We start from the raw sequence: 23,352 nt of genomic DNA on the forward strand, positions 1-23,352 counted from the left end.
AGTTAGGAAGACTTCAGGAGGCGGTGAGATTTTAGTTGGGCCTTAAGAAAAGGTAAGATTTAGATGACAGGAAGGATGGGCATTCAAAAAATAAAAATAGGAGCAAAGACATAAAGTAGAGATGAGTATAAATGGAAAACTGAGAAAACCTGCCCGACTGGAGCAAAAATTGTATTATGAAGTCATCAAGGTAGGTAGTTCTTGCAGAAGTTGACAACTGGAGGCTAATGCCAACTCCCAGTGCTGCACTCTCAGTAGCAGGGACAACGGGTCCTTTACTGAAAGGGGATATAGATGGCATATCACTGTGCCCCATAGCATAAAATCTAGAGAGAGCTACCAATGTTATTAATAGTTTTATTATTATCCAGTCCTGAAGGCCTGCAGGGAATTGTGGAGTATAAGGAGAATAAAGACAGGACATATCCAACCCAGGACATATCCAGATCTTTTTAAAAGGTTATATTTAAAATATAGATATTGGGACTTACCTGGTGGTGCAGTGGTTAAGAATCCGCCTGCCAATGCAGGGGACATGGGTTTGAGCCCTGGTCTGGGGAGATCCCACATGCCACGGAGCAACTAAGCCCGTCCACCACAACTACTGAGCCTGTGCTCTAGAGCCCATGAGCCACAACTACTGAGCCCGTGTACCACAACTACTGAATTCCACACGCCTAGAGCCAGTGCTCCACAACAAGAGAAGCCACCGCAATGAGAAGCCAGCCCACTGCAACGAAGAGTAGCCCCTGCTCGCTGCAACTAGAGAAAGCCCGCGCGCAGCAACGAAGACCCAACGCAGCCAAAACTAAATAAAAATTTATAAAATATAGATATAATAGTTAATAGCAACATTTTATTATGGGTGAATTTTCCTTTTGGTTCTATGACTTGACAAACCAGAAAACAACACAGATGGTGAAAAGTCTGGAAATGATGTCATAGAATAAGGACTTAAGGAACTAGGAATCACTCAGAAAGAAAAAAGCACAAACCTCAGAGAAAACAGTGATAATCATTAAGTTGAAGACTTATTCTCTACCCAAAATCTTACTGAATCTCTAAGACCTACCTTTATAGTAGTTAACACAGTACATTTCTAGTGTTTGGTTGTGTTCTTTAAAAGGAAGGAAGGAGGGCATGCAGCTCTAGGGCCAATGAGAGATAGTCTGATGGAAGTAAACTGTCAGAGAATTAAGGCTATTCAAAGGGAAATGAGATTCTGAGGGAAGCTCTCTCCCACTAAAAGGCTGTAAGTGAGCCTTTGTTCCACTGGAGGCAAAGATCTGATCGTCATTCAAGTACATTGCACAGAATATTTCTGTACTAAAAGTGAGGAAGAGATTATTCTGGGTAAACTGTGATATTCTTTATAAGACTATGATTTAAAGTGCTCAGTGACTTTGGGATGGCCCCAGATATTTAATCAATTTTGTTGTAAATAAAATATGCAAACTTTTTAAAAAATGACAGTATACTTTGGATTTTTGTAATATAGGTTCTATAATAAAGTTTGAATCTCTTAAATTTTCACACTTTCAATTTAGCTGCTTGCTTTTGCAAAGAATTTGAATGTCGAATTCAGCTTGGAGGCAGAAAGAATGATTCATGGCTATTACCTAGCAAGTCGCAGAATCAGAACAGATTCTATATGTGGATCAAAGCTGTCAGCATCTGCATTAAAATATTTGTAGGTATTCAATTTTAAAACCATTATTGACCTTTAAATGATGTGTTTTATTAACTGTCTCCCTTGTTTTTTTTGTTTGTTTATTTGATTGCTGGTTGGTTGGTTTATAATATACCTTGTTCCAAAAGAATTTAAGGTGATAATAATTCCTTCTGTTGTAGTATTGCATCATTTGAACCTCCAGCAGTTTGTTTTCACTAAATTAATTTTTATTGGATACCCTGTATCAGATATGTCTGAGAAAAATGCGCTGAATTCAAATGAAAATGACTGTTTTTTAAAATGGGGCTGTTTACATTCTAGATATTTTGTAGTTGAACCTAGAAAAAAAATTAAGTATATTGTTCCTTGTACTCTTATTTTTTTTTAAGTGTTAACATCTGTAACACTTTAAAAAATTTTTAATTTATTTTAATTATTTATTTATTTGGTTGCACCAGGTTTTAGCTGTGGCAGGCGGGCTCCTTAGTTGAAGCTCGTGGGCTCCTTAGTTGTGGCATGCATATGGGACCTAGTTCCCTCACCAGGGATCAAACCGGGGTCCCCTGCATAGAGAGCTCGGAGTCTTAACCACTTTGCCACCAGGGAAGTCCCCTGTTCCTTGTACTTTTAAATACTTTAGTACACTCATGTATTATTGTTCCTTGAAAGGTTTTTTTAAAACTAATTTTTATTGTAAAAGTAAAGTACAGACGTACTGAAAGAAAAGTCTAAAATAATGAGTAAAGTGCCCTGCTAACCCTACCTATTACTATTCCACTCCCTAGAGATAATCACTGCAAGAGTTTTTGTGTATCCTTCCAGATATTATTCATTCAAATACTAGCGTATACAAATATGTAATTTAAATATGTGATGTATATCAAATACATATTTTATTTGACTATGTTATATATTTTAGATGAATATGTTATTTAAATATATTATATAAAATATTTTTATAATATATAAATCAGTATATACCTATATGGATAGATATTCTCTTTTTGCCCAGGATAGATATTCTCTTTTTGCCCAAATGGAATCATGCAGGTATACATATCATGATGTCATACTATCAGTGCATAAAGAATTACCTTATTCTCTTTTAATAGCTGCATTACAGTTTTACTATGTTGTCATCTGGCTGTACCATAATTTAAACAGTCCCCTGTTGATAGACCATTACTTCATTTAATATAGATTAACGTATAATCTCAACCAAATTATGAAGTAGGACCGGGGTAAAATAATCCATTAAATAAATATCTTTTTATGACTGCAATACAAAATAAGACAAGTGAAGGACTGATAGGATATGACAAGTATAGGACTATAAGAGATAAATATGTTCAGTTAATTTCTCCAACTGTATATTTATCTTCATAGAGCTAAAAAATTGCTAAAGATAGGGCAAGGAAGAAATTAATTGTGATGTTTTAAAATGGTAAACAGAACTGTATAATGCTTTCCATTTTCTGAAGTAATATTTCAAATATTCAATACTCAAAGCTTAAAAGGTTTGAAAGTCCTATTTTCTCAATGCTTTTTCTCTGTAGTAAAAAGATATTTTTTACTTAAACTCACATAGCCTCAGTTTACATTTGACTGTACTGATCCAAGAATAAAGCAGAGTTAATTTTAATATGACAACTCTACTTTTTCCTATTTTAGAAATAAATATTAGAGATGCAGATGGGTTTTATGAAATAGCAAAGTAAATGAAGCACTACTCAGAAGAGTCATAAACCTTGACTTTTTCTCCTCCTTCTATAGACAGGTACCTAATAACACCAGCCTTGCTTTTCTAGAGAAGTGGAGCTGAACAGTGCTCTTTTCTTTCCTTGAAAGGCTGTATTCATATTCTGTCCTGGTCAACAATTTTAGAAGAAGCTTGGGTGAGGACATCAGGAACATGATAATCAAATTTGTAAATAAACAACTCTGGAGAGATCTTCACAGGCTCAAATTATGATTTTAGTCTAGCAAGAAGAAAATTAATAGGACAAATGTAATGTCTTTTGTTTTTTTTTTTACTTTTGGCCTTGCTGTGTGTTTGTTGCAGCGTGCGGGCTTCTCTAGTTGCAGCTCACAGGCTCTGGAGCATGCGGGCTCAGTAGTTGAGGCATGCAGGCTTAGTTGTGGTATGTGGGACCTTAGTTCCCCGACCAGGATTTGAAGCCGGACCCCCTGCATTGGGAGCGTGGGGTCTTAACCACTGGACCACCAGGGAAGTCCCTGTAATGTCTTTAATTAGGTCCCAACCTCCCTGGTATAAGTGTGAATACATTGGAAAGGGGTGATCTGGCTTAATATGAAGAAGATTTGAGATTTCATTATTTTTACATATAATATGAGTAAGCAAGGTAATATGGCTGTAAATAATACTGTGATTTGGGGTTGTAGTAATAGAACATAGTATCAAGAGTGAGAAGATGCTAATTCTGCCCCACCTGTACCCTGCTGATCAAATCACACCTGTAGCACTGTACTGAAAAGGAATATTAACCAAATCTGGTCACAGGAAGAATAGCCAAGATGACAAGGGGTGTGAAAATTATGTCACATGACATATTAAAAGAACTAGGAGGAACTTTCCTGGCGATCCAGTGGTTATGACTCCGCGCTTCCGAAGCAGGGGGCACGGGTTCCATCCCTGGTTGGGGGAAACCAAGATCCCATGTGCTGTGTGGTGCAGCCCCCGCACCAAAAAAAAAAAAAAAAAAGAACTAGGAATATTTATTTTGGAGAAAATAAAGCATGGAGCAACTAGAAAAGCTGTCTTTGAATATTTGAAGAGCTGTCACATTTAAGAGATATTAGACTTGTTTTGTAATCCCAGAAGACAAAACAGGGACCAGTTGGTATACATTGCAGTGAAACCAATTTCAGCTTACATTTATATAATCTTTGTGGGTGAGTCCCAAAATTTTCAAATACCTTATTTGAAATCACAATAACCCTATTAATTATCATTATCCCCATTTTATAGCAGAGCTTCAAAAAATCTCAGAAGTTAAATGATTCATATAAACACACAGCTAGTAAATTCTAGAGACATAACCCAGGTTTTCTGATTCCCACATCCAGCAATCATTCAAGTACATTAAAGCTAGCTTAAAAATAAAAAATAAAGGAATGGATTGCCTCATGATTCCTAGTGAATCCTAGGTGAAGTTCAAAAGGGACCGAATAATAAGTAGCCTGGGATGTTGTAGAGAAAATTCAGTTACATGATGGGATTTGAAATTTGCTCTCTAAAATCTCTTCCAACACTGAAATTTCAAGATTCTATGAGGACTTCAAATGGATTAAGAACTAGGAGAAAACACGAAGGATGTGTCTGTAAGAGATATTTAGTTAGGTTAATTTTTCCAACTGTGTATTTAACTGAACAGAACTTGGGGAGGGCGGGGTGTAGAATAATAAAGAAAAGCCAGGATAGAAACCAATTTTTTGATAATAAGTCAGGATACTTCCTTGTTCTGCAACAGTCTATTCAACTTGGTAGGAAAAAATGCTTTGAAAAGAAACTAAAATTTTTTAAAAATAAGAATATGCTGATATTTAAGGTGTGGCTTATGCTTACACATATCTTGGTTTGTTCCTGCCAAAATATATATTATCTTTATAATATCAACATATTTTGATTGGCATCAGTTTTCTTTTTCAGAGTTTCCCTATCTGAAGCCCATGCTCGACTGAACCTAAGGAATAAAGTGCTTAAAGAAGATGTACTTATTGCAGCCTTATTATTTGAAACATCTCTAACATTGAAATATGGTAATCTATTAAGTTATTAGTGATCACTACAAATAATTATATTTAAACTTGAATATTCTTAATCTGGTAAATTAAGATGTTACATATATTTTAAACAATATTTTAAAGAATAATAAATTTCTACCACGTAAGTCCTGTTTGAATTTAGTAATTATTTACAGGTAGTATCATTATCTGGTATCAAGTTCCTAATTGTGCATGATTGTTTCTATGCTTGAACTTTTGCATTGCTTAGAGAATTCTGAAAAAAAAGTATGACACATGAAATGATTTAAAATTTATCTTCCTTTTAAAATAGCATGCAACATTTAATTGTCAAGCAATCCCCCAGAATGGAGTTAGACACATAGCCAAAGAAAATGTGATCATCTTGCATCACCACCTTCTCTCAATTGCTAGTTATAATACTGTGACTATAGCATTTAATTATTTGAAATCAAAGGAGCTTATCATGGTTTTGCTAATAAAAACATAAAGGGGCTCTTAAAGGTAAGAGTAAAGAGAATTATCCTCACAAAGTTCTTTTTGAATTATATGAGACATTAATTTCGATGAGATTTACCATCCTTCAAACCAAACTTTGGTTCTGCTAACCTAAAACAATAAAACAGCCAGTTATTTTATCAGCAAAACAGTTTTATTCAGGAACAGGAAAGAATTGCAATTCAGGACATTGCAACTATGGTAAATCACATGCAAGTCTGGTAAAGCAAAGAAGAAACTCTTCTGTAGAGGAGAAGTGGAGTTGGGAGGGTTGTTATAACAGAAAGTCCATTGGAGGAAACTGGGAGTTCCAAGTATAGTGGCTTTTCATTGGCTGCGTTGTGACAGTCTCTCTTTAGTGGCGCTATTGCCGGGCAAGGAGAAAATCTTTCTTCCTCCTGCTGGTGGTAGTAAAGTAGTGTGCAAAAACCAATAGTTATGCAAAAACCAATAGTTACCTCCTGCTGGAGATGCAGGGTATGTCTCTTCCTGTTGAGATCTGTATTGATGTTGAGAGGTACATGCATGAGAGCTCCCCCTTCTGGCCTCCCGACTCTATTTTAGTGAGATTTTTACTTTATTTCAGTTCCAACCCTGGGAGTGAAAGGATGTATTAACACTGACTTTCCTGTATGTATATGTTTAGTGTTTAAATTTGCTTAAGATTCAATTTATATTGTAATAACTTTTCACAGAGATCCATTAGAACATTAGAACTTTGTTCTATAATTATCTAAATCAAGAATTCTTAACCTAGGATCCATGGATACTGAGAGAGTCCTAGGGGCTTGTGAATCCCTAAATTATATGTAAATTTGTATATGTGCTTTCTACCTTTTTGCTTAGGGAGAGGAATCATAAGGTTTTTTAATTTAATTTTATTTTTTTATACAGCAGGTTCTTATTAGTTACCCATTTTATACATATTAGTGTGTACATGTCAATCCCAATCTCCCAGTTTATCCCACCACCACCACCCCGCCACTTTCCCCCAATCATAAGATTTTTGAAGTATGTTTTAGAGTTTCATAACCCCCAGAAAAGGTTAATTATCATCCTGAATTAGTTTTACCTACCAAAAGAGAAAATCGCTTGTTCTCAACCAATATTAAATAAGAAGGATATGTATTTTTGTTTTTAACTTGCTTTATCTTTACCTTCTTATTCTATATTTTAAAATATACTTGATAAAATATAAGACATTATTTTACATACCATGAAGAAAAAATGCTGCCAATTTTACTGTGACATGCTATCACCATCAAAATTGTTAAGATACAACTAGATTTCAGTAAGAAGACAAAAATGTGTCTCTTTGAACTTAGAAACTGTGGTATTATAATATTAAGGACTCCTGTGACTGAATATGGCTATTTTCACTTGATAACTATTTTCTTGAAGCATATAAGAAAGCTTTTGTTGAGAGAAATAAAACTATATGAAGTTTTTATTCCTTTAGTTACTTTTTGTTTTCATAATAAGTTGCAGTTAGGTATGTTCTTTTTCAAGTCTTAGCAAAACAATGTTAAGAGCTCCTTAAATTTTACTTTAAACATAGCAGGAAAATAATCCCTACTCAGGGACATTTTTCTTGGATGCAAAAACCAATAGTTACGTTTATGAACTAGATTTAGGAGTTGGGCAGTGGGGAGAGGGAAGAATTAAGGAAACTCTCAGGTTTCTGCCTTGAGCAACTGAGTGGATCATGGTGCCATTTACCAAGACTAGGAAGAAAGAGAAAAAGGTTTGGGCTGGGGCAGGGATCAAATTATAGATATAAGTTTGAGACATCCTACAGCGATATCAATAGACAGATATAATAATCTGGAGTTTAGAAGAGAGTTCTAACCTAGAAATACAATTTAGGGATCATCAGCACAGAGATGGTACTCAAAGCCATGGAATGGATGAAATCACAGAGAGAGAGACTATACGGAGAACCCCAGGACTGCCTTTGAGGAATTCCAATATTTACAAATGGAGTTGAGGAGGAGGAACTAACAAATGAGACCGAGAAGCAGTTGTATTACAGAAGCCAAGAAAGAGAGTGTTTCAAGAAAGGAGTGTAGTGGTCAACTGTATCATGTGTTGCGAGTTTGAATAAGATTAGATTTGGCCATCTAGAGGTTGTAGGTGGTTGTGATTAGAACTATTTCAATGGAGTGGGGATTCAGGTGGGGTAGGAAGTGAAGATATGGAGACAGCACATATAGACAACTTTGAGAAGTTTGACTATGAAGATGAGGAAAGAAATAGGGTATTAGCTGGAGAAGGATGTGTGTTCCAGGAAGGGATTTTTTTTTTTTAAGACAGAAGATAATAGCTCATATGATGTGCAGTAGAAAGTAAACTAATGAAACTACAGAAAGAGGGGAAGATCAAAGGTGTAAAGTCCTTAAGAAGGTGAGAGGGGATGGGATCCAGAGCACATATGAAGGTAAAGGCCTCTTATAGAAGAGTCACTTCATTTTATAGGGGGGAAAACAATGGATACAGAATCAGGTAGGTCTGTAGATTTGGTCTTTTACTCTCCACAAGGTCAACAAGGTCATCAGCTAAAAATGAAAGGTTTGAGGAGAAAAGAATGGAATGTAATAGTCATTGGGGGGTGGGGGGCGGGGAGAAAGAAGAGCAAATGTGTTAGAGAAACTCAACAGGGTTGTCAGGCAGTGCAACTGACCATCTCAGGTTTCTGTGATTCATTTAAAGTGAAACCAAGCAATGCCAATTATGTGTTTTTCTGCATAGCAGCCTGAATGCAGGCACAAGGTAAATGGCTGGGTTCATGCAGAGCTGAGGTTTTGATAGATGAGTGTGGCAGAGTGTTGTGGGGGGGGCAAGGGAGTGTGGGGACTGGCAAGGGAGGGACTCACTCCCTCTTTGGCTAAAAGAGGGAAGTGAATTGAAGGAAGCAGATTGGAGGTCTCTGAGATAGAAGACCTGGAAGCATAGGAGGTAGCATAGAGAAGAGGGACATTTGAACTCATGGTTTTGAAATAAGTTTCTGGAGATATTAGTTTCCTCTGATTCTGGGAATGTGTGGTGGAGGTAGAGGGAAAAGGTCAGGACACTTGGAGATTGGCAGTTAAATGGGTCATTCACATGGAAATCGCTGAATGGCAGGTATTAGGGAACAGAGGAAGATTGTGAGCCAAGTACTGAGAGCTGATTGTTGACTTCACTGTGGAAGGGGTAAGGATGATAAAGCCCAGGTGGCACTGGGCATCAAAGGAAGAAAGATTTTTAACAAGAGGAAAGAATGGTCTGGAAGCCGCCAAGGTGCAGCAATTTAGGCACTGACTCTTTCTTGTGACACTAAGGTATGTGGGGTGTTTGAGAGCCACAAGGAAAGCAGTGTTCTCAAGGGACAGCAAGGTTTCAGGTAAGGTAAAGCAGTACAGGGAGCAGTCACAGAAGTCTGAGGCTACTTGTGTTTACTAATGACAGACAGCTCTAGGAAGGTAGGCACTGTCTGCTTGGCCAGCAGTTGTACTCCCAGCCAGTTACATTTAGATACTCATTTAGTGAATCAATGAAATAGAATTTAAGAGCTTAACTTCTGCAATATTAGTCAAAGGTTTTGTTTTGTTTTGTTTTTTCAATTGTGGTAAAATATACATAAAATTTACCTTCTTAACCATTTTTAAGTATACAGTTTATTGGTGTAAGGGACATTCACACCAACTCCATAACCTTTTCATTTTCCCAAACTGAAACTCCATACCCATTAAACAATAACTCTCTATTCTCCCCCTTCCCCCAGCTCCTGGCAAGCACTATTCTACTTTCTGTCTGTCTGGACTTGACTTCTCTAGGTACCTCATCTAAGTGGAATCATATGTTTGTACTATTTTGTCTGGCTGATTTCACATACTATAATGTCCTTAAGGTTCATCCACGTTGTAGCATGCATTAGAATTTCGTTTCTAAGATTGAAGAATATTCCGTTGTCTATATATATATATATATATATATATATATACCACATTTTGTTAATCTCTTCACCCATCAATGGACACTTAGGTTGCTTCTGCCTTTGGCTATTGTGAATAATGCTGCTAATGAACATGAGTGTGCAAATATCTCTTTGAGACCTTGCTTTCAATTCTTTTGGGTATATACCAAGAAGTCAAATTGCAGGATCTGTAATTCTGTTTAATTTTCTGATGAACTGCCATACTGTTTTCCTTAGGGGTTGCACCATTTTACATTTCCACTAACAGTGCACAAGGGTTCCAATTTCTCCACATCCTTGCCAAGACTTGTTACTTTCTTCTGTTTTATTTTGGTTTTGATAGTAGCCATTCTTACTGGTGTGAAGTGGTATCTCATTGTGGTTTTCATTTGCATTTTTCTAATGATTACTGATGTTGAGTATCTTTTCATGTACTTATTGGCCATTTGTATATCTTCTTTGGTGAAATGTCTATTCAAGTCTTTTGCCCATTTTTAAATCAGGCTGTTTTCTTGTTCAGTTGTAGACCCCCTATCTGATACATGGCTTGCAAATATTTTCTCCCATTCTGTGAGTTGCCTTTTGACTTTGTTGATTGTAACTTTTGATGCACAAAAGTTTTTAATTTTGATGTGGCCTATTTTATCTATTCTCTTTCATTGCCTATGCTTTTGGTGTTATATCATAGAAAACATTGCCAAATTCAATGTCATAAAGCATTTCCCCAGTGTGTTTTTCTAAGAGTTTTATAGTCTTAGTTCTTACATGTAGGTCTTTGATTCACTGAGCTAATTTTTATGATGTAAGGTAAGGAACCAACTTCATTCTTTTGCACATGGATATCACTTTCACAGCACCATTTGTTGGAAAGACCATCTTTTCCCCATTGAATGGTCTTGACACCCTTGTCAAAAATCATTTAAATATATATGCAAGGTTATTTCTCTTCTATTCCATAATCTTTTTATTGTTTCTCTACCTTCCAATACCTTCTCTCCTTACTTCTTCCACCTCCTCACATCACTATTCAGCTTCAGAACACTAATGGCTATTTCAATGGATGACAAATTTCTATAGTTTCCAAACTTTAAAATTTAAATATCAATGTTTCTTCCATTGGCCCTGGTACCAGTTTGTGCATTTACTGAAACTGTTTCCTGGGTCTCAAAATGTTTTTTTAAATAATAGCTATTGAAATACTCTATAGATGAGTATTTAATTGTAAAACTTTCACTATTTTGTTGAAAATATGATTTCATATTTAGCATTTTGTTTTTCTCATTTATACTTTTTCCTTCTTCACTTAGGGGCCGCTGTACTTTGTGTTGCTCCAAATGCAGTATTTCCATTTGAACTGTATAATGAAGAATATTTAGAGCAAAGGGATATCTATCTGACGCAGTGCCAACAACAGCTCCAACAGTTTATTGCCACATATGGACCTGGGACAGCTATCTTTGCTAGCGATGAATAGGCAATCTGAGGAAATTTTTCCTTCATTCCTTTTTAAGCAGTGGAAAAAAGTGTAAGTGATTTTGGAGTAATGCTTCAGGTAATTTTGTGTGTAGGGGTACATTAGAATGCCACCTTAAAAAATATATGATTTAAAAAAATATATATATGATTTCTTCAAATTAATTGCTAATGGAATAAACACTAATACAAATCTCAAAGCCAACAGCAGAAATTTATAATTTAGGATAATCTTATTAAAAAAACTTCTGGTTAGCCCAGTGTACCAGTGGTCCACAGATTAAAATATAAAGAATGTTGCAAACTAAGCAATGGAAAAAAAAAATAGTAACTTTTGTGTAGTTCCCTCTATTTGTCACAAGATGGCAATAACACTTTAAATATTTACTTACAAAGTAAAACCATTTTTTTCATTTGTGAACCTGAAAAATTGATGAGTAAATAACAGCATTTATATAACCAGAAGCCTTCAATGTAAGGACTTTTCATGCTAGATACTGACATGTCTATTATGTTGTTTTAGAAGTCCTAATTAGGGGATCAGGAAAAGCCCTGGAAATTTTCCATTTTTAAACCAGGTTAAATGAAAAGAAGTAAGTTCCATTGAATCAAGGAGCAGTAATTGGCTCCTTAAACCTAACTAGTTACAAGAAAGGTACCAAAAGCCAAAGAAACCAATTTGCAAACTGTCTTCATTTTTGGAGGGAAGATATCTGCTCTGAAAAGGTAGGAACACCATGCAAAAATATACTTATCTTGTAAAATCCCCAAATCCTTTTTATTTTCCAAAGTTTTAATTAAAAAGACAGTTCTACTCACTAAAAGGAAAATGTCATCACAAAATTGCCACCTTATTAACCAAGACACTGTCATGCATCAATTCTTTAGAAATAGGTACTTCATGGAGTTTAACTGTGAAGGCAGACAGCTCTCTCACCCTCTAGAGGACTTTTTAACAAGTCACTTACTACTTTCTTTCCTTGCAGTTCATTCAACAGTATTTACTGAATATCCACTAGTGCCAGAGACTATAGTGTTGTTTTCAGAAGGCAAACCTAGTCTAAAAAAAAAATCATATATTACAAATTAAAGACCTTATTTTGTGGCTTCTTATATACTATATTTCAGTTTTTTGTTCTCTATGGGGTGAAGTCAAAACATGTTTTATAATACTAGGATCCATAAAATAGCCCCCATTTTACACTTAATTGTGCAGTGTTCAGATTCTGTTGATGAAATGAAAGGACTAGTATCAAACACTGGGGAGGAAAATGGTTTTCAAATGTTAGGCAAACACTGTAAGCACCCAGGAGGCCGCAGTAATGCTGGTGGCATGCATCACCACAGGAACAATTTTGACAAATATCACCCAGGATACTTTGGGAAAGTTGGTATGAGGCATTACCACTTAAAGAGGAACCAGAGCTTCTGCCCAACTGTCAACCTTGATAAATTGTGGACCTTGGTCAGTGAGCAGACAGGGGTAAATGCTGCCAAGAACAAGATTGGAGCTGCTCCTATCATTGATGTGGTGCAATCAGTTACTACAAAGTTCTGGGGAAGGGAAAGCTCCCGAAGCAGCCTGTCATCATGAAGGCCAAATTCTTCAGCAGAAGAGCTGAGAAGATTAAGGGTGTTGGTGGGGCTTGTTTCCTGGTAGCTTGAAGCAACATGGTGGGAGATTCATTATATAAGTGCTTTTCAAAAAAAAATGTTGCCTTTGATGGGAAGTGATATTGCTGTACAATTTATACTGTTTGACTTACCATATTGAAATTATAACCTTGATAAAAGCAAGGAATTTATGTACTGTGGGACTCAACAGGGGAAAAGCAAGATTTAGCTAAATTTAAATCTTCACCTGGGTAGGATTTCAGTTGTTTTTGAATTCTTGTAAATTTGCATGCCCTGGACAGATTGGACTGTCCAGTCATTATTTGCCTTAATCTAGATTATTACTAATACTAGGATTAGGACAAATCCTAATTTGTCCTAAATTAATTCCCAAATCCTTTTTTCTTCACAAATGGAAAAGCAAACAAAGAATAAAATCAAAATTAAAAAATCTGTAGGTCATAGGTGAAACCTTTACTTATAATGGGTAATTTGAGAAAATTTCAACTAGTTAACCCTTGAACACAGCTTTGAACTGCATGGGTCCACATAAAGGGTGGATTTTCTTTTTTTCAATACATACATACTACACTATACAATCTGCAGCTGACTGAATCAGAGGATGTGGAACCTTGGATACAGTGGGTGGACTATAAAGCTATACTTGGATTTTTGACTTTAGGGAGTGTTGGTGCCCCTAAGGGTCAAGGGTCAACTATGCTTGTTTTTCAGGAACAACAGCAGGTTCTAAAGGGGAGGCCCTCATAGTTATTTAGTACGCAGTGATTAGCACCTCTCCAGAAACACAGTAAAGCAAGAAAGGGTACAAGAACTGGATGTACTAAAAAGTCTCCCCAGCTGCCCACCACCTGACACTTCAAAGAGAATCACTCTCCACACAGGAGCTAGTTACTGACAAGAATATACTATCCCTAAAGTATGTTAAAAACAAGTCTGACTACTAACTATGAAAATGAAGCTGTTTAGGGGCTTCTCTGGTGGCACAGTGGTTAAGAATCCGCCTGCCAAAGCAGGGGACACGGGTTTAAACCCTGGTCCGGGAAGATCCCACATGCTGCAGAGCAACTAAGCCCGTGCGCCACAACTAAGCCTGTGCTCTAGAGCCCGTGAGCCACAACTACTGAGCCCGCACGCCTAGAGCCTGTGCTCCGCAACGAGAGAAGCCACCACAATGAGAAGGCTGCGCACCGCAACAGAAGTAGCCCTGCTCGCCGCTACAAGAGAAAGCCCACGCACAGCAAAAAAGACCCAACACAGACAAAAATAAATAAATAAATAAATGTGTAAAATAAAATAAACTTATAAAAAAATCTAAAAAAAGAAAATGAAGCTGTTTAAAGACCTGATATATTTTAAAGAAGAGACTTTATTGCCCAGCAATTAAAATCATTTGAACTTGTATTTTTCTACATAATTTACTGTGAGATGATCAATGTTAAATAAAATATTAATTTTTGTCATTTGCTTTAATTCATGTCTTCTTGACCAATTCTTCATTTTCCCTTCCAAAATGTTGTATGCCACACCTCTGGAAAAAAATCAGAAACCAACAGTGAAAATCAATCCATAATCAAAACTCGAAGAAAATCAAAACCTGACACACAAAGGCACCTTTAACAGGAAATGGCCTCAGCCCTTTGGAATTTATCAGGTACTTTCAAATTATCTCTAGATGCGGTTGCTTGATAAATCTTAATTACTTACTTGAGCCAACGAAGAATTTTTAAACACCACTGCTAAGGGCTTGAACATTCATCTGCAGGTACTTATATGCTGAAAAGAACATTTCATCCATTTTAATAAAAAACTGTATTTGAGTAATTCACATAATACATATTATTGGCATCTCAGTCTTAAATTATGTCTTCAAAGATACCCTCAGCTGGGTAAACGGCAAAAAGTAAGTCATCATTGTGCCAGTTATTAAACATTTTTGGTACTGTGCTTCAGGAACAATACCACAAACACATAAAAAAGCACACAATTTACATTAAACTTTTGGTACCTTGTTACATGCACAGCTGTCCTCCTGGTGGTTTTTTTCACAGCCATCCTCTATGACAAGTTTTTGGAAAACATTTATCACAACGACCTTCATTCATCTTCAACTCATAGGCTCTGTTGTACCTAGAAATTAAATATATTTCATTGTGAATTCTCATTTGTATCTGTTTGTCTGGCATCTTATATGTAGTACGGTCCAGTAGGATTTTTTTCCCCGTTCTTATCAGGAGCCATTAAAAAAAAAACAACAAAAAAAAACCTTGCAATCTTCCTGACTCCCAATCAAATTTATAATAAAAACTACTAACATTAAGACTATATAGTGGAGTCATTTTCTATCTGTTGTTTAACACACCTCTGAAGGAACAAAAGAATGTGCTTGCTGCTTAATTATACTTTTTTTGGTAGTCAAACTGATGAGCCCCCAATTTTAAATATCTATGACTTGAGGATGTGTTAGTCCTTTTGACCGGTTAGGCCCTAATAATTCCATAAATGATCTTTCCAAGCTGGAAATGGATTCATTAGCATGGGCAAAAATGATGGATATATTTATGATGCTCTTTTACTGTGGCAGTACAGATTTTAAGACATGATGGTCCTAATGAGTACCCAACCATTGCTTTTCTGCCTCAGAGCTTGACAAGAATGAGATGAGCCAGGTTAAAGGTTAGATATATAAAAACAAGTGTGCAGACCTCTAACTAAGAGCATTATTATGGCATATCTAATATAGTTTCAGAGCAGAGATACATTATGTTGACATCATTACTGGACACAGTCCTGTAGAATTAAGTCCCAAGTTGCCTGAAAGCATATTTATGTACTGCAAAGGGCATGGCCAGGGCCACAGATCATGTCCTACAGAACCCCAGGAGGATAAATCATTGAACTGGACAGCTACTGGAAATGATTTATGAAGACATATCAAATGTTGGGCCTTGCAAGACAATTTATCATTTTCAAGTCTTGAGATGCTGAAATCTCTCACATAATATTAGGAACACATACTATTGGTTATGAATAATTCCAACTTGGAAAACTTCACTTTAATATATGATTCATGGCACTTCTGACAACTATTGATACATGAAAGTCCTATTTGTTTAAGGCCTAAAACAAAGAATGTTTAGGGATATGTATGTATAATAAAACTGCTATCCACCCTACTCCCCTCAAAAAACCGAGTCTGGGCACAAAATCCCAGATGATGGACACTTCAGGATGGAAGGCATGGGATAGGAAGGAAGGAAGGAAGGAAGGAAGGAAGGAAGGAAGGAAGGACTGGGATAGGGAAGCAAACAGATGTTATGGTATTGATAATATCCCAGTTCTTAAATGGATCAGTGGGCTTTTGTATATTTATTATGTTTAAGGACTTACATAATCAAAACTTTAATCAAACATTTATTTTGTAAAATTTAAAAAAATACCAACACTTAGCAATGAAAATAGTATTCAAGCCGCTTAGGCCTCAAAAACGATGACTGTGATACCAAATATAAACTACCAGCCATCACATTTGCCTTGGCAGTTAACCGTTGAATTGTTTTACATGAAACAACCTGTATTTCAAATTGGGGGGAGGAAAAAAACAAACAAACGTATGACGATACCAAGTCCCATGGACGAGGTTCATTTATACCTTTGCTTTTGAAGAGGCTAAAGTTCTTCCAGTCTCCCAGCTCTTGACCGGTTTCTTCTGTATTGTATCGGGAAATACACATCTCTGTGACCCGAAGCATCTAAGGGTACAGCCGGCATTTACAGCCTCAGGGCCTCCTATACAGTACGGATTCTTCTCCAACTTCAATGCCACGTCTCCAGAGCATATTCACAAAGGAAGATCCGGGAACAAATGCCGACAATGCTCCACTGCGTCGAGAACTCATTGTTAGTAGGTAAACTGTGCTCTGTTAACAAATTTAAAAACCAATCACAAAGTCATGTCAAGGTTGTCTTGAGGCCTAAGATCCCTTCCCCCGCTATAGAACGTTTCCTTAGTAAGGATAAATGAGCGCCCATTTAAGGGACCCTGAAACCGTCTAGGCCGCACACAAAGCTTTACTGGGGATACAAAAGGGCTCCGGCCAAGCCACCCGCCGCGCCTTCCGGCCGCCTCAGAAACAAGTGAATCGCAGAAGGCCCTTACTTAGTTTGAGCTGAGAACAGTCTTAATCGGCGCTTACTAAGGAGAAGGGTCAGCTAAGACAGGTAACGGCTACTCACAAAATGCGACTGAGCAGAAGGCGCGGAGGAAAGCTCGAGGCTGCGTCAACTGGGGAGGCAGAGAGGAAGGGGCCTCCTGACATGACCTTGCGGCTGAGGCTGCGCCGACCGCTCCGCTGTGCCCGGCTGTGGACGGAGGGCACCGGGATGGAGGCCCCGGACGCGGGACCCACAGAGCGGAGACGCCCGAGGCGGACCCACGCGCTCTGGCTCGGAGCCAGGTTCCAGGCAGGAAAAAAAGACGGGGATCTAACACCGCAGGGACTGGTACTTGTCAGACTGGTACTCCCCCCCACCCCCTCAAAGAGCCCGGCGACAGGCCCGCAGGCGCTGCCGCCCCGCCCGCTAGGCCGACGGTCCCCGAGGTACCTTCCTTCGCCCGCGGCCCGGCAGAAAAGAAAGCACCGAGGCCGGGAGGGGACCTCGGCGGCTCCGGCTCTGGCCCCGCCCCTTCCGGCTCTGGCCCCGCCCCCGCATCCGGCGCACTCCGGCGCGCCGCAAGTTTACGTGGCCCGCAGAGGAGGCGCTTTGTGAATTTCCATAGAGGCTTTCGGGGCTCCTGAGGACCTCGCTGTGAGCTCTCCCCTTGAGTATGTAAGTGATTAGTCTACCAGTTTGTAATGGATCCAAGCAAGCAGAAAATGCTCTAAAAAGAAAGGGTCTCCCATTCTTAGTTATATTTGCTTGGTCTTCTACTTTCTCGGGTAGTTCAGTACTTTAAAAAGTGGTGGTATTGGACATCCCAATTTAGAGTAAGGGCATCTGGAATCGACCCCTTAACACACACAGAAGAACTAGTTACCAGAAAAAAAAGGAGCTGTTACATTTCCTCTATATTATAACAATAGATATTGTTACTAATTTGATTGATAGTAATAGTAGAGCGTTAAGAAAAATCATTCATAAAGCAGTCACTTGCCTTGTTTTTATGAACATATTATGATTTGCTGTTGATTTTGTGTTTTATTACGCTTGTTTCTCGCAATCACTGTATCTTGAGTCCTGGCTGCATAGCATTAGGCTTAGTGCTAGAGGAGAGACAGGCTGATGATCTTGTTTCCAGAAAGAATACATATGAAAGCATATAATTAAACAGTTGAATCTGTAAAAGACACATCATCCCTCCTGTATAAACTGGAAGTTGTTGACATATTTTAAGTCATTTAAAAATCAAAATGGAGTAACTATGGTTTCAGGCATTCAGAATTGAGCTGGGTGGACAGTTTTGGGTGTGGTTTCAGACATGTTCCTGCATCACTGAGAACTTCAATTTTCTGCACTGTGTCAAACTCAGGACACCACCAGCTGTTTTCGAAACAGTATGTGCTAGCAGCTGCTAGCTGCAACCTTGTAGTCTCAAAGGTTACCCGCTACCTATGGCAGCTATGTAGTCATTTCAACGCCCAAACAATCCATGTTTATAGCAAGCACCCTTACTTCTTGCCAGCTCCAATCCTAATTCTTGACAAACAATTTATGTAATCTTATGGTTTTCTGCCTTTATGAGCTTCCCCCATTTTGTAGTATGGCAGAACACAGTTCAAGTGCTCCCTGGAGCTGTATCTCCTGGGCTGCAGTCCTAACACACCCCAAATAAATGCCTCTTTATTTCAACCAGGTCTCTGTTCTTGGAATTCTTGGTTAACAAAATCCAAGAAATTGATACAAAATCCAGGGCAGAATATATTTGCCTCAAAGAAACATGGTGTGAAAATCTAAACCTAGCAAAACAAATTGTGATTATACTCACTTTATCAAAGAATTCATCTTTATGTGATAGGCTGGGACCTGGGACCCTTTAACCCAGTGCTTGCACCTGAAAGAAACTATAAGGGACTAAAAATAACTGCATACGTGTGCAGTTGGGGCAATTATGAGTAATAAGATACAAATTGGCCACAAACCAACTGCCACTTCTGAGGTGCTGGGAGCAAAAAGCATGATCCCTGCACAGGGCACCACCAAGGGGGTGGGCAGACCACCTAAGCCATGCCTCCTGACCAACCCACAGACCCGCCCTGGTTGTTATCCCGTTTAAGCTCCCAAGCAGCTCCTCTCTGGGAGCGAACAAGGACACCTGTACTTCTTTCGCTCCCTCGTGCTGCGGCACAAGCCCCAATAAAGCCTGGCCTGAAATTGTCATTTGGACCCTTATCAATATCTATTGATTAAAGAGTCCAAGAGCCCGGGTTGCTAACATTTATATAAAGTTTTTGTTGAATGCTTTACAAGGGCTTAAAATTCTTTGTTTGAAAAAGACCGCCAATATCATTAGCACTGAACTTTCCTCTGAACCCCTTCGTGGGGCTGGAGTGTGACACAATGTGCAGGGCCTAATTGTGAAGCATATGATGGGTCATGGTGTAAGTTTTAGCCTTAAAAAATTATTAAAAGCACATGATTAGAGTTTTCATTTTAGAAAAATAATTATGGAAGTTTAGAAAGGAAGAACATATGTGATTAGGTGATCAAGTTGTGAGTGAACCAGACCTCAAAGAAAAGCAGATGGGCCTTACCATCATGCCAGCCAAGCAGGACATGGCCAATGTTTACTTAATACACAAGGGATGGAGTGAAGGTAGGATGTCATATCCAAGAAGGACAAGAATAGGGGGGAAAATTCTTTGTTTGGGGCCCCAAGTGGGCACTGTTTCTTCCGTTAAGTAGTGACTTGGGCCTCAGTCTGCCATCACAGACTACTGGAAGGATATTACTTCCACTACCTAATTTCAACATGGGCAGCCACCTTCACCAGGCCTTTGCTGGGTGGGCAGGTGTGGCAGCCACTATTACTGATTTGTCAATAATTTCTTGGAAATGACACAAAAGCACAGGCCACAAAAGAAAAACATAAATTGGACTTCACCAAGATTAAAAATTTTTGTGCATCAAAAGACACTATCAAGAGATTGTCAAAGACAATTCACAGAATGGAAAAAAATATTTGCAAAGCATATATCTGATAAGGGATTAATATCCAGAATATATGAAGAACTCCTACAACTCAACAACAACAACAAATTTAATCCAGCTCAAAAATGGACAAAGGACATGAATAGACATTTCTCCAAAGAAGATATACCAATGGCCAATAAGCACATGAAACGGATGCTCCATGTAACTAACTATTAAGAAAATGTAAATCAAGACTAATCTCAAAAAGTGAGATACCACTTCACACCCATTAGGATGACTATTATTTGAAAAACAATAGCAAAATAACAAGTATTAGCAAGGACGTGGAGAAATTGGAACCCATGCACCATTGCTGGTGAGAATGTAAAGTGGTGCAACCACTGTGGAAAACAGTATGGTGGTTCCTCTAAATGTTAAACATAAAATTACCCTGTGATCCAGCAATTTCACTTCAGGGTATAGACCTAAAAAATAGAAAGCAGAGACTCAAATACTTGTACAACAGTGTTCATAGCAGCGTTATTCACAATTGCCGAAAGGTAGAAACAACCCAAATGCCATCAGTGGATGAATGGATAAACAAAATGTGGTACATACATATAATGGAGTATTATTCAGCCTTAAAAAGGAAGGAAACGCTGATATATGCTATAAGATGGATGAACCTTGAAGACATTATGCTAAGTGAAATAAGCCAGACAAAAAAAAGACAAATATTGTATGATTACACTTATATGAGGTACTTAGAATAGACAAATTCAAAGAGATTGAAAGTGAAACAGGAGTTACCAGAGGCTGGGGTGAAGAGTGGATGGGAGTTGCTGTTTAATGGGTACAGAATTTCTGTCTGGAATGATGAAAAAGTTCTGGAAATGTATAGTGATGATGGTTTGTGACTGAATTGTGAATATACTTAATGCCACTGTATTGTACACTTAAAAATTGTTAAAATGATAAATTTATGTTATGTATACTTTACCACAATAAAATTAAATACAAAATATTTTTAAAAGAGAAAAAAGATCCACACCTGTCACATGGTTTACCACATCTCTTGCTTCCCCTCTCTTGTTACATACCAATCACCTTGGCCTACGCTTAGTTTTTGGAACATGCCGAACAATTTTCATATCTCAAGGCCTTTGCTCCTGCCTAGAATTCTCTTGTCCCAGTTTTTTGAGTGACTAATTATTTTCTTTGATCTCAGCTTCTATGTCAGTTTCTCAGTGAGGCCACACTTGCCCCACCTATCTAAAGTGGGTCTACTATAAAACATCCTCCTTTTTGTTTCCTTCGTAATCTGTAATGATACTCTAAAAAAAAAGATATACTTTTGCTGCCCTCGCTGGAATATACATTCTGTGAGAGGAAAGACCTTAATCTGTTTTGCTTACCTTTTTATTCCTAGTACCTAATACTTAATAAATATCCCTTGAATGCATAAATAAATGAATATGTGCTGATTTGGACATTTTTTCAAGATATATTAAATTTTAAAAGCTAGATGCAGAAGGTATTTAGTAAAATCCCATTTTTGGTTAAATAAAAAGAACATGCATTTATATGACTATACATAAAATATTTTGAGAGGTAACAGAAGAAACTTTACAGTGCATGCCTCTAGGGAGTGAAAGTTGGGGCTTGTGGGGAAAGTGATATTTTAATTTTTTATTGTATACCATTCTCTCCTGTTTGGATTTTTACGTGTATGCAATTTTATAATTAAATTAAATCAAGTTGAAAAATTATTAAAGTAGTGCATTTTCTTTTCTGACTGCAAAAATATACCATTTCTAAGATTTGCCCCTTCAGCCTTCATTCCCTGACTGGCATCATAACAAGTGTTTGGTATTCTCCAGCAAGGAGCACATCCTTGGGGGTTGCTGGTCTCCAAGTTGCTGAGGTGAGTTAACGCTGCCAGTTGCAAATACAACTAACACCACTTCAAGGGAAAAGTGTCATGGTTTGGATATGATATAGTGGTTTATCAAAAGTAACTTTTTTTTTTTTGGCCACGCCATGCAGCATGCAGGATCTTAGTTCCCTGACCAGGGATTGAACCCGTGGTCCCTGCAGTGGAAGCGCAGAATCTTAACCACTGGACTGCCAGGGAAGTCCCTATCAAAAGTAACTTTTAAAAAAATAGCTATTTTTTGATAGTATAACTTGGATTATCTTAGAAAGTTTACATTTCTTAGATAGACATACGTGTGGATTCAGGGCATATAGAATATTATTTCCTTATAAGCTGTCAGAATCTATAGTCTGCACTTACACATGTAAATCTCATTAGTAAATTAATACATTTGGCCTTCAGTCTTTTTCATATTAGTGAATGACTTGGAGAACCTCCTGGTTCCCCTAGATGTTTGCAGCAAAAAATGAGGTTGGAACTGGAAGGAAGTTGGCTATAATAACCATATGCTTGTGCTTTCCCTTGCTCTATGGTAAGCATGTCAAAATAGAGTTAAGCAAGAGAAATGTAAATGACCCTAGTCATAAATGCATGACTTTCATATATATGATCCTTCTACCTCAGGCGAGATTATTTTTAAACATAATATTGACATTAAGATAATCATAGCATTTATACCTCTCGTCAAGGTTAAAGTTCTAAATCTGTGAAAAATACATTAAGTTGTCAGAATATAGGGCACTGATCTGAATGAAAGTTGATTCTTAAACACTTGAAGTACATGAACTTTACCGAGATAATTTCGGTGAAAATTACCTAAATTACTTATGATTTCTGCCCGGATCTAAAATAATGAGTGGCTTTAATTGTCAATGTGAGACCCTAGGGTTTTCCTTTTCTGTTTAAAAATTTAACTTTTATGTTACAAGTAAGCCTTGCAAACAACTACTTAAATCCTATGACAAATTCTGAATGTAATGGAATGTTATTAAAATTATTCAAGCTGACCAAAGGGACCTGAGGGGAAGTCTGCTAGGAAACTTCAGTGAGTTTTCTTCTTTGATGAAAAGGCACATGTGGGAAGAAACAGCTCTTCTTCCCCTAGATATGATCATCATCGATCAACGGTGAAAGAATTCCTGGCATCGCTGCAGACCTCTTGTTAAATGAGGGGAGCTTCTGTTGATGGCAAAGTGGGAAGGAAAGGAACCAAGCAACTTAAAGACATCGAATAGTCACCAAGTTAAGCAGCCAGGGAGCCACTCCAGCTTCTTGTTATGTGAAATAATA

The 23,352-nt window shown here is 37.7% G+C and overlaps 2 protein-coding genes and 1 non-coding gene across 3 annotated transcripts in view; 2 read left to right on the forward strand and 1 right to left on the reverse strand.

Moving 5' to 3' along the window:
* MCMDC2 (minichromosome maintenance domain containing 2) overlaps positions 1-11,364 on the forward strand; it is a 36,253-nt gene extending 24,889 nt beyond the window's left edge. The window contains exons 12-14 of the mRNA XM_065895551.1: positions 1,548-1,690; positions 5,343-5,452; positions 11,198-11,364. Of these exons, the coding sequence (XP_065751623.1) occupies positions 1,548-1,690; positions 5,343-5,452; positions 11,198-11,364 (420 nt within the window). The remainder of the gene's footprint in view (positions 1-1,547; positions 1,691-5,342; positions 5,453-11,197) is intronic.
* A 1,158-nt stretch (positions 11,365-12,522) lies between these two features.
* On the forward strand, positions 12,523-12,957 carry LOC136136866 (large ribosomal subunit protein uL15-like). The gene has a single exon (XM_065895130.1). The coding sequence runs from the start codon at positions 12,523-12,525 to the stop codon at positions 12,955-12,957; it is 435 nt and encodes a 144-aa protein (XP_065751202.1).
* Positions 12,958-14,836: 1,879 nt separating this feature from the next.
* On the reverse strand, positions 14,837-14,919 carry LOC136137403 (small nucleolar RNA SNORD87). Its single transcript, XR_010656737.1, has one exon. It is a non-coding gene; the product is annotated as a small nucleolar RNA SNORD87 (small nucleolar RNA).
* Positions 14,920-23,352: the final 8,433 nt, after the last annotated feature.

The sequence above is a fragment of the Phocoena phocoena genome, chromosome 17 (genome assembly GCF_963924675.1).
Source record: "Phocoena phocoena chromosome 17, mPhoPho1.1, whole genome shotgun sequence".
Taxonomy (NCBI): domain Eukaryota; kingdom Metazoa; phylum Chordata; class Mammalia; order Artiodactyla; family Phocoenidae; genus Phocoena; species Phocoena phocoena.